At 49.8% G+C, this 12,082-nt stretch overlaps 1 protein-coding gene across 3 annotated transcripts in view; it reads left to right on the top strand.

Moving 5' to 3' along the window:
* PTPRG (protein tyrosine phosphatase, receptor type G) overlaps positions 4,263-12,082 on the top strand; it is a 772,648-nt gene continuing 764,828 nt past the window's right edge. For all 3 annotated transcript variants that reach the window (XM_018066932.1, XM_018066935.1, XM_018066931.1), the window contains exon 1: positions 4,263-5,125. In XM_018066932.1, the coding sequence (XP_017922421.1) occupies positions 5,041-5,125 (85 nt within the window). In that variant the 5' untranslated portion in view covers positions 4,263-5,040. The remainder of the gene's footprint in view (positions 5,126-12,082) is intronic.

The raw sequence follows: 12,082 nt of genomic DNA, 5'->3' as shown, positions 1-12,082 counted from the left end.
AGGAGGATCACTTGGAGGAGGAAATGGCAACGCACTCCAGTATGCTTGCCTGGAAAATCCCATGGACAGAGGAGCTTGGAAAGTTACAGTCTGTGGGGTCGCAAAGAGTTGGACACAACTTGGTGACTGAAGATGCAATACTCAAAAGAGATCAACAGCACTGTGATAGGAAGAATTCTAAGATGATCCTCAAGATTCTTACCCTTGGTATATAATCATCTTCTTATATGGGTGAGACCTGTGACTGTGAAAGGATAGTCACTCCTTAATTAGGTCACAAAGAGTTTGACAGGAGTAAACAACAGCAACAAATACTAATTCTGTTTTCAATTTTTTAAAGGAACCTCCATATGGTTCTCAATAGTGGCTGTATCAATTTACATTTTCACCAACAGTGCAAGAGGGTTCCTTTTTCTCCACACCCTTTCCAGCATTTATTGTTTGTAGATTTTTTAACTAGTTCTGACAGGTGTGAGGTGATACCTCATTGTAGTTTTGATTTCCATTTCTAATGCAAATTGGTTAGTTGAGCATCTTTTGATGTATTTAGTTGGTCATCTTTTCATGCGTTGGTTGGTCATCTGAACATCTTCGAAGAAATGTCTATTTAGGTCTTTCACCCATTTTTTGATTGGGTTGTTTGCTTTTTTGATATTGAGCTGCATGAGCTGTCTGTACATTTTGGAGATTAATCCTCTATCAGTCGCTTCATTTGCAAATATTTTCTCCCATTATGAGGGTTGTCGTCTCATTTTGTTTATGGTTTCCTTTACCGCACAAAAGCTTTAAAGTTTAATTAGGCCCCATTTGATTATTTTTATTTTAATTTCTCCAGGAGGTGGGTCAAAAAATATTTTGCTGCGATTTATGTCAAAGGGTATCCTGCCTATGTTTTCCTGTAGGAGGTTTATATATAGTGTTTTAAATTCCGGTGTTTGATCCATTTTATTTTGGGGTTTGGTATTAGGGAGTGTTCTAATTTCATTCTTTCACATGCAGCTGTCTAGTTTTCCCAGCACCACTTATTAAAGACGCTGTCTTTTCTTTATTGTCCTGTTGGTTTTAAACAGGTAAGATATTACATTGTTAGGGGGCCATGTGGCTGGGACCAGAATGCAGCTTCTGGCTGAGACATACTTCTAGCCAACAGCCAGCAAGAAAATAGGGACCTCTAAACAACTCACGTCATAAAATGAAAGCAAGAAACTGAAATCTGTAAATAATGTTAATGAGTTTCGAAGAGGATCCTGAGCTCCAGAAGAGAACCCCTGGCCAACATCTTGATTTTAGCCTAGGGAGACCTGGAACAGAGGCACCCAGTTACGCTGTGGCCCAGCTTCTGATCTACAGAGCTGTGAGATAATAAATGGATGCTAGATTGTTTTAAGCCACTAAGTTTGGGAATAATTTATTACCCAAACCAGCACCTTCTCTCTGCAGCCTTATTTTCACATGGGGTAGATAAGCACTCCCAGGGCTGTTCACACCTTTGTTGGCACTCACAGGATCCTTCACACCAACCATCCTGGAGTGCTCACTGTGTGATGCAGCCCCTATCATCACCTGGGGGGAGGGGGCCGTAATCAGCAGGTGAGACTATTGTCAGATCCACTGCCTGTCATTTTGTGCCGCTAACACTTGATAGAATATCTGGTGTGTAGTTGTAGAATGAATGAAAAGGCTTCTCATGTGGTATGCCTGTAACATTCTATTTTATTATGGAAACTGATGGGGCCTGGGTTGTGGGCTGGTGCTTCTAAGAGCACTTTTTGGTATACTTCATCCTAGGGCCACCATAGGCATCAGCCCTGACCTAATTAAATGTTAATTTTCATTGTGGGCCTTCTAGATTGTAACAGTAGTGGTAATTCACTCTCCAAACCCATGGGAAGTTTTCCCTACTCCAGAGTCATTCCTCCTCATCCCACATTTCAGTGTCTTCTCAAACCATCATTTCTTTGCCTTTTCACATCTATGGAGGCAGACAGACCTGAATATCTTAGCTTTGCTTCTCCCTAGCAGAGAAGGCAATGGTGACCCACTCCAGTACTCTTGCCTGGAAAATCCCATGAACTGAGGGGCCTGTTTGTTAGGCTGTAGTCCCTGAGGTCCCTAAGAGTCAGACACGACTGAGCGAATTCACTTTTACTTTTCACTTTCATGCACTGGAAAAGTAAATGGCAACCCACTCCAGTGTTCTTGCCTGGAGAACCCCAGGGACAGGGGAGCCTGGTGGGCTGCCATCTATGGGGTCACACAGCGTCAGACACGACTGAAGCGACTTAGCAGCAGCAGCAGCAGCAGCTGGGGATCTGTTATTTTACTCCCCTGTGCATGGTTCCTTGTCTACAATGGGGAGAATAATTCTTACTGCTGTTAAGAACTGTTGTAGGGTTGTGAGGGAGTGAATCCTTACTTTGGAAGGTCCACACAGGTCATGGGCCTCCTCTTTTTGTTCATGGGTGTGTCCCCTTCCCTTCCTCAGTAATTGCTCAATGAATTTATAGAATGAACAATTTAGAGAAAGAATTTAGCACAGTAGCTGGTAGATAGTAAGCATTCCACAACCGGCAGTTTTTATTGTTATTTTGCAGAGGAAAGTCACTTGGGTATGTCTATTCAGGTGTTCTGTCCTGATTCAAATTCCAGAGATTTCCCCATTTTATCACTCAGTTTTTAACGAGCTAGTCAGACACGCAGGGGTCCTATGCACCTCTCTGAAAACTCCTACTAACCAATGGACATCCCTTAAATACAACACTCCCAAGAAAACTGACCCTCTCCGAGCATTTACGGGGGAGTCGGATTCGAACAAAACCAGGAAGGACCAAATGCCAAAGCAAACAAACGACTGATTCTCCACCCTGGGGGAGAGTGTTCACCCCCGTTTTGCTAAAGATAGAGCGCGGGCCCTCCCCGAGAACTTCCTGGCTTTTATTAGTTCGTAATCCCAAATGCAACTTTTCAAAGGTTTTTCTTCTGGAAGTGTGGGTGTGAAAGTGCTGCTTCCCTAATAACATCTTGGGGGAGGCTCTGGAACATCTGTACATTTGAAAACCGAGCATCCGGCTGGGCTGTTTGGGTGGGTGGGGGACCCTGCGGGGTGGGCTGAAGCAGCAGGGGCAAGTTAAAAACAAGTCTAGATGGCGTTTAAACAGAGGCAGAAAAATTAGGCAAAAATTACAAATGGCTAATTACTTTGGCTCAGTTACACGTTTAATCAAAAGCCCGCCTCCCCCACTTTAGCACCGGCGTTAAGAGGGGAAAATAGGGCGCTTAGAAGTCTAAGCGATAAAGATCTTTCTCTCCACGAACTAAAGGACAAAACTCATTACAGATAAGCCCTGTTCTCCCATTTCCCTCGGACGCCTCTCCACGATTGCTAAAGAGGTTGCCGCTCCCCGCGTAGCTGCCAGGAAATCGGTCCAGCCCCGGGGCGCAGCTTTCACCCAGCGAGGGGTAAGAGGCGCACTTCCTGCGGCCTCCCCGCCACCAGGCTGGAGTGCGGGAACCTTCCCTCCTCCCGTGGAGGGGCGAGTTGGGAAATCTCGGCCACTGATCAGCCGTGCCGTGGGGAAAGGGGGCGTGGGACTCGAAAGGGCTGGATCTTGCAAGCCTAGGATCGGTATTCCTCCCCTCCCCCACCCCTCCCCAGCCGGGAACAAGGCCAATGGAAGCCGAAAAGGGGGGAAAAAAATTAAATCGCAAAGCGGAGCCGGAGTGCAAAGGCCGCTCGGCTTTGTTTCCTGGCGGGGAATTCATCGGGCTGGGGGCGCGAGCAGGGGACGAGCAGGGCGCGCCCCGCCGTGGCGCTGGCAGGGCGAAGAAACCCAGCATGAAACCTTGCCGCCTTATAAACGCAGCCGGCCGCCCCTTCCTCTCCTCAGACCCGAGCCGGGGTCCCCCCGACTCTCGCCATACGAGAGCAACGCAGACGGGGGCGGGGGGAGACCGAGCCAAGCCCGCTCAAACAGTGGCGTCTTTAAGAGCTCGAAAGACGGGAAAAAAGCAAAGACTCGCCAGCCCGCGAAAGCAGTCGCCCTCCTCCCTCTCTCCGAGACCCGACCAGAGCGGGTCCCCGGTCCCGAAACTGCCCCGGCCGGCTCAGCAGCGCGCGGGGAGAACCTAGCTGTGGGACGCCCGAGGCGGGAGCCCCGCGCTGCAGCTTTAAGAGCTCGCGGCGCGCGCACGCGCGACCGGCAGCCCGGCTGCGCGTCCCCGCGGTCGCCGCGCGCCCACTGCTCGCGCGCCGCCGCCGCCGCCGCGCGTCCCCTGCTCGCTCGCTCGCCGGCTTTAAAGTCTCTGCCAGGATCCATGCTCACATGTTACTTCCTGTATGGAGGCATGGCTAGTTTCCAGCCCCGCGCTCCGCGATCCTCCCCAGCTCGCGCCAGAGCCACAACTTTCAGGAGCATGGACTGAAGGCGCCCTCGCCCTTGCGCCCCTCTGAGAGCCTTTGTGTTTTCCTCGGTTTCCTCCGGCTGTTCTATTTTGGGGGCTCTTCGCTCTCCCCCCGCCTCTACCCTCCCCTTCCCCGCTTGCAAACATGCCTCCTTCCTTCCCGGGGCCCTGGAAGGAGCTGCCTGCCTGAAGCCCGGAGACGCCGCGCCGCGCTCAGCCCCGCCGCCGCCCGCCGGCTCTCGGGCTCCGCTGCCGACTCAAGTTGGGGATCTTCGGCTACTCGCCGCCGCCACCGGCGGTCTCTGCCTGCCCGGGGCTCCGGGCATCGCCGCCGCCCGCCGACTCCTCGCCCTGCCCGCTCGACTCGCTCCTTTTTGAACATAAAGCAGCCCTTCTCCGCCGAGGATCGTCCCCAGCGTGGCTCCGCGTTCTCGGCCACTTTTTGAGATTTTCCGGGGGGCGCTCGCCGGCTTCCCAGATTCCAGAGGGGGACTCGGGCCGCCGAGCGCGGGGGCTCCGTAAAGCAGGCGAGCAGGCGAAGAGCCGGGGCTTAGCGGAGGCTCACACCGAGGCAAGAACTTATTCAACAAGTTTACCCCCCCCCCCCTGCCTTCCTCTTTTCGATGTGCGTTTTCGGACATGCGGAGGTTACTGGAACCGTGTTGGTGGATTTTGTTCCTGAAAATCACCAGTTCCGTGCTCCATTATGTCGTGTGTTTCCCCGGTGAGTGCTGACCGCCGAGGGGACGCGGCCCTGGCCAGCGCGCGAGGGGGAAGCGGAGTTGCAGCCGGGGCATGGAGCTCAGGCGCCCGTCCTGGGGACCCCGGAGAGGGTTAAGTGGGGGTCGAGCGCCCGGGGAGGAGAGAGGGATCCGCTCCGCTGACTCTGGCGGCGTAATTTAGGGAGGCTTGTGGTTGGGGAGGGTGGAAGCAAAGAGCTGGCCGGGGAGAGGAACGGGAGCCGCAGGGGTCTATTTCTCGCTCGGCTTTGGGGGCCTGGGGGATCCGGAGTCGGGAGAAGACTCGTTCCGCTGCTCCGCCGCTGTGCAGGAGAGCTAGAGCTCTGAGGCTGTTGGGGACAGTGGGGCCATGGGGAGGATGCCTCTGTGGGTTTGTGGGGGCCCTGGGTGCGTTCCCCGCTCAGGCGAGGATTGAAGGAGCTCAGAAGGGGGGATTGGATTTGTTGCTCCGCGACTCTTTGGAGGGGCTGATGTTCGTGGAGTGGAAGCTCGAGGCTGGCCGTGGAGGATTGGGGATGTCGGGAGCAACCTGCGTTCGGGTCTCGGGGGTCAGGGACGACCTCAGCTCGGGGCTGGGGCGCGGGCTGCGCTTCGGTGCCGGCGCGAGGGAACCTTCCTGGCTCGGGGACCTGGGCGCGGTGGGAGAGCAGGGAGCAGGAGGTTTAGGGAGATCCGTGACTCCCCCATCCCGGGCCCGCGGCCCCCTTTGCTTGGCTGGGCTGCTCGGGTGGGGGGCGGGCGCGGGTCGGCGGCTGGGTTGCTGTTCGCTCCCGGGCGGATTTTTTTTCTGTCTCGCGCCCTGCCTACCTGCATCTTTGCCTTTTTGCAGGCTGTTAGCAGCTGGCGGACCCACACCCTCACCTTTCTGGTCGGGTTAAGATAGGAACACTGTTGACCACTGATGAAGATAATAAATCACCACACACAGGGTGTGCGGCTGGGCGATCCTCCACTTCCAGCCCTCCATCGGCCGACCCGCCTTCTTTCTGCTAGGGGAGGGCAGAGGCCAGCTGCCTCCCTCTTCCCTCTTGCAGCCCCCTTTACACCAGGCTGCAGCCTCGAGCTCCCTTCAATCTGTCCGACCCTCCTCTCCCTGGTGGAGGCCACGTCCCCTCTCCTAGTCGGGGAAAGGGTGGGAAGAAGGGGACCATTCATTTTTAATCCTTTGCTCTCCTAAAGACAAGGAAGCCCCCGTTTTTCTGCCTTTTCATCCACCAGCTCCTGGATATTCAGAGGTGGGGGTTATCCAGAAAAAAGGAACGTGTCCTCCCGTGTTTATGCTCCCGCTGGTCACAGCCGCCTGTCCCCTGGTGGCCCGAGCGCAGATTTTGGTGCAGCGGGTCCCCCAGCTGCGTCGTGCGCCCTGGAGCAGGGTGCGGGCGCTCTTGCTTGCTCTCGGGGATTGGCGGCGAGGGTCCCCTTTGCAGGCAAGTGGGTGCCTCGAGGGGCAGAGAGGCAAAGCATGGTCTTGTTTCGGCACCCCGCTTTTCCCTTTGCGCATCCTCCTGTCCCTGGAACCGCACAGAACTCCTGCCACCGTCCTGAATCCCAGCTCGGATGCGGAGCCAGGACGTGTGTCCACACTCGACCCGAGGCCTGAGTTTGTCCACCAGGCTCCTGCCTCCACCGGGGGCTGGTGGCGGTTTTGACATTTACTCCTAAACATTCCCTCCACCACTCCTCAGCATTTGTGTTAACCATTTGCCCCTTCTAGATTCTTCTTTGCTTTGGACTTGCCGGCAGAGTGGACTCAGGCGCACACACACTGGGGTTTAGCTTTGTAAGGGTCACGCTTAAATGGGGGCAGTGGGAAGCAGCCAGAGAGCAGCCTAGCAGCCTTGCGAAATACAAGGAATTTCTGATTACACTTCTGGCGTTTACTTTACACTCGCGTGTACAGTCAGTGGGCCAGGCGGGATTTTTCTTTTTCCTGATGTCTGAGGAAGCCTAAAATCCAAAATTGGACCGCCAGTGATGCCGCCTGTTTCGAGCTGGGACAGTTTTCATCTTCCACATTTCCTATGCCTGCCCTCGCTGCGAGGTAAACAAAGAGCCCATTCCGTAGTCCGGGAGTCAAAGGGTGTCTAAAAGGGAAAGGGCAGCGGTGCCCGGGGAAGGAGGGTTGTGGTTTGGAAGAGTGCCGCCGGAGAGGGTGCAGCGGCAGGCTTTGCAACCAAAGTTAAAATGTCAGAGCCGGAGACGTCGGCTTTGGGGTTTCCGAAAGTGCCGCGACGCCGCTGGACCTCAGGGGGCGCCCCCGAGCCGCTTGTCAGGCTCCCGCCACCTCCGCCCGTCGGACTCGGCCGCCTCGGTGCGGTTGGGGCCGCGGTGGGAATGGGGCTGGGGCGCTCGGCTGGCAGCTGCGGATGCGCCTGGGAGCGGAGACGCGGGCTCAGCTCCGCCCTGTTGCTCCTGAGTGGCTCTAAACCGCCTAGGAGCGGTGGGGACCTGAGTTCGCTTTGGGACGCCCCCCTCAAACCTGGAAAGCGTTTGTCTGGTTGGTACCAGGGATAAAGTTGCTTCTGGTTTGAGTTAGGGTCCTCCTTATGACATGTTAACCAAAATCCCTTGTTATTTTGTGTTCCCTCTCAGAATCGCGCCAACTTTTCTGGTAACGTTTTGTTCTCAGCTCCTGTTCAGGATACAGGGTAGCTGTGATTTGAAAACGTTTTGGAAACATCGTTCTGGCGTGAGTGTTTCTCCAGAAGAGGGGAAACAACGGTGTGGGAGCTGTGGGATCCGCATCACCCTTAGTGTTTCAAGTGATGTTTTCCACTTTGCGGAGCATAAGGGTTATTTACATGATGTAGTGCACAGTATCTTGTTTTCTGACATCTTAAAAAAATACTCATATGGAAAATTTTATGGAAATGGAGAAACTTAAGGGGCCCCTGAGAATCCTCTGTCCAGCTGTAACAATTACAACTCAATTTTTGCTCTTTCATTACCCACCTCCCCAAAACCCCATTATTTCAAATCTTATCCATATTTCATATAGGCATTTGGTATATATGTCTAATCGTTGGGAATTTAAGTTCATCTTACAGCATATACATTGTTACTTGAAAGGGTTAACATTTTGTGTATTTTATATTCTTAAGCTTTCAAAAGAAGCTTACAAAAAATTTTCTTCTAAATTGATTTCTCTTTCCACTCTCAGAGAGAAATCCTTCTCTATGATTCTGGTATGTTTTGTAGGATAATTACATCTAGGAGGCTGATACTGGAAATGTTTTAGATGGATAAGCTCTGCTGTGCACCTTGGATGTGTCAGAATCAGAGGGCCTGTGATTGATGTCTCTAGAGTCTCCCTCTGAGCTGGCTCTTGGTATATTTGCATGTACATGCTTTGGTTCTGGTGGCCATCCTTCATGGCCTTATTAGAAAGACACATAAGTAATATAAGTCAGCAGTCTTACTGTTGAGGGATGGAGTGAGAAGTCACGCACCTCCAACTCCTTTCCTAAAGTGTCTTGTTTGAAAACGAAGGATCTTTGTCTAGTCTTGAAACTGGGTCCCTTTGATGGAATAAACTCTCTTGTTTCCTTCAAAACAGTATTCATGTCACAGAGTTGATGAAGTTAGAATATTAGTACAAATAGACATGACAGAAGTAGGAAAGTTGCTCTTGGTGGAGGCAGAAGGGTTATTGGGAAGGTTGGCTGAAATGAGAAAAAAAACTAACCAATTGTGAAGCTCTGGGCAATTCCCCTTAATTATGGACCCATTTTCACAGAATAAAAGATAATGTTGTTTAGATGAGGCAGTACAGGGAATGCTGATATTTTAACACAGCTAAATAAAACAAAAACCCTTTCTGATTTCATCTTTCTATTTCTGTTCTGAAAAACTCCCAAGTTTATGTGGTATAATCAGTTACATATCAGTGAACTAATTGAAATGAACCTTCTCGCCTCTCATGAAAGAGCATTTAAGATGCCCCAGAGCAATTGCTGTTAGAGATCTCCTCCTACTTCCTTACTTTTCCTCCTCATTTTCCTAGAAACTTCTTGACCACAAGGACAATTTGGACACGTCAGCCAGACCTAGGGTGAGGAAAGAAATTAAATGTTGCTGGTGCTTTGTTGCTTTTTCCTATTTTCTTTTATGGTAAAATTAAGAAAGAAAACCTGAATACATAACATTCAACATTTTAGTTATAGCATGCAGGACAAAGCAGTGTCATTTCTAAGCAGGATAAAGTGATAATAGGGGTGTGCTTTCCGAGTTGCAAAACTGAAAAAAATTGTGATTAACACTTTAATCCTAGGGCCTATCTTTCTTAGAGTCACATTTCAAAAATTAGTTTATTTAAGCTCTTGCTATGCTTTGGGTTATAGGTTGAACATTATTAGGTGATGGGTGGTAATGACCTGAAACTTCATTTTTGATTGTCTGTGTAGAGAATGTGCCCTGCCTGCACTTCTCAGTTCTCTGTCTGAGCTTGATTTAGGCAAAGCTGGTAACTACTCAGGGAGGGCCTCGGGAAAGTGAGACTGTTCTTCTGAGAAGAGCCTGCCCCCAACAGGCAGTGAGAGCTGCTTGTGGAATTCTGCGGCTATTGCGGAACCAGAATGAGGCATTGGAACCAGAATGAGGTTGCCTGGGCACACATTAGGCCCTCAGTAAGTAATCCCAGATGATTAAATGATCTGATACCTTTGTTTGCCTGAGAAATGGTAGTGATTCTCTTGCTTGTGTAAGGTCCAGGCCCAGAACTATGGCAGTGTTCTGTGCCCTCAGATCAGATGCACATGTGAAAAAAAGTTACCTGTTACAGACTGTGCTTTGACTCCTGAATGTTTTAGTTTCCATGGAGGTGAGCACACATTCTTCTGCTCCACCGTCTTGAACCACTCTTATTTTTGTGCAGTTGTAACCTAAAAATCACTTGAAAAATGATATATATTTTAAATACCCTGTTTACTTCTCCCTGCTTTTTTCCCTACAATTCCTTTTTATCTAAAATTTTCAAGACCTAGGATTTATGCCTTTAAAAAAAAAGAAAAAGGTCTGAAGGTAATGTAGGTGGATTTCATTTTCACAAGTCTGTGATGACCGAAATATATAACAGGTAAGTTTGTGGGTTTTCTCCTCTGATGAGAAGGGCAGTGAGGTTTATCACCGATGGATGTGCAAGATTGCTTGAGGTAGCTAGACGGCTCCGTGCGCAAGTCTCCTCCTGTAAGGACACCTCTAATCGGAAAGGCCATTTCCTTGGTATCATTCATAGCAAAATGGTTGGTGTTTTGACAGAAAAAAATTTTTATGTGAGTTGGCTTGTCGGGCCGTTGCAGGCTCGAAATTTCTTAGGACTACATACAGCACTTGGTATGACTACTTTAAAAAACATTGTGAAAAGTGTTTTGAGGGCTGGTTAGGGGAGTGCCAGTCAGCTCACCAGGTTCTAGATGTGCCTGATTTCTCTTTTCGAAGCCCTCTTAACTGAATTGGGTAGTGTTCCTGCTGTACTGCCCACTCCAGTATTCTTGGGCTTCCCTTGTGGCTCAGCTGGTAAAGAATCCGCCTGCAGTGTGGGAGACCTGGGTTCTATCCCTGGGTTGGGAAAATCCCCTGGAGAAGGGAAAGGCTACCCACTCCAGTATTCTGGCCTGGAGAATTCCATACATAGACTATACAGTCCATGGGATTGCAACGAGTTCGTCCCAACTGAGCGACTTTCCCTTTCCCTTTCATTTGGCTGCTGTTCTTTGGGTGGACAATGGGAGGCAACTTCCACCGTGCTGTTTTATCTGCTTATGGAAAGGAGAAATCCCAGTTCAGTTGCTTAGTTGTGTCCGACTCTTTGCGAACCCATGGACTGAAGCATCAGGATCTTTTCCAATGAGTTGGCTTGTCAAATCAGGTGGTTAAAGTATTGGAGCTTTAGCTTCAGCATCAGTCCTTCCAATGACTATTCAGGACTGATTTTCTTTAGAATGGACTGGTTGGATCTCCTTGCTGTCCAAGGGACTCTCAAGAGTCTTCTCCAACACCACAGTTCAAAAGCATCAATTGTTTGATGCTCAGCTTTCTTTATGGTTCCATTCTCATATCCATACATGACTCCTGGAAAAACCATAGCTTTGACCAAACAGACCTTTGTTGGCAAAGTAATGTCTCTGCTTTTTAATATGCTGTCTAGGTTGGTCATAACTTTTCTTCCAAGGAGCAAGCGTCTTTTAATTTCATGGCTGGAGTCACTATCTGCAGTGATTTTGGAGCCCCCCAAAATAAAGTCTGTCACTGTTTCCATTGTTTCCCCATCTATTGGCCATGAAGTGATGGGACCGGATGCCATGATCTTAGCTTTTTGAATGTTGTTAATACCGTTTCTTTCCTTTCTAAACCAGGTAGCTATGGAAAGTTGTTCAAAATACATCAGAATATCATCTCAAGCCAGTTGGTCTGTGCCATTACTGGCTGTACTGCTTTAGATGAGTCACTTAACCTCTGTACCTTGCTTTTTTCCCCCTCTCTTCTCTGCAAAATGGCATCGTGTGAGGACCCTGAATTCCAAGGTCTTCATGAGGCTTGGAATGAGCATGCTTGCCAAAGGACTTAGCTCTGTGCATGGTGAACAGCAAGTGCTCAATAAAGTAACCACGTTTATTTTTTGTGTATCAAAGAGAGTTGAGTAGGAATATAAATAAAGGAGAAAACAACTAAAAAAACCAATGTATGTAAAAACAAAAACATTTTCAAAAATTTATACAAACTTGCATGATAAGTTTTGTGCCTGGATTTGCTCTTGAGGGCAAGCTAGGCTGGCACAGGGACATTTCATGTATAATTAGTAAAATGGTTAATGTTTTGAGGTTTAAAGAAATGAGACCGCCTCTGTGAAGTCTAAGATACCTCCTTACTCCCACCTCAGAGGAGGTCTGTTCTTTGCCTGCTTAAAGATGAGAAATGGTATCTGCAGGCTTACACTGTACCAT

This window comes from Capra hircus, chromosome 22 (assembly GCF_001704415.2).
Source record: "Capra hircus breed San Clemente chromosome 22, ASM170441v1, whole genome shotgun sequence".
Taxonomy (NCBI): Eukaryota; Metazoa; Chordata; class Mammalia; order Artiodactyla; family Bovidae; genus Capra; species Capra hircus.
The sequence above is the reverse complement of the archived record's forward strand: the minus strand, read 5'-3'. Positions and strand labels throughout refer to the sequence as shown.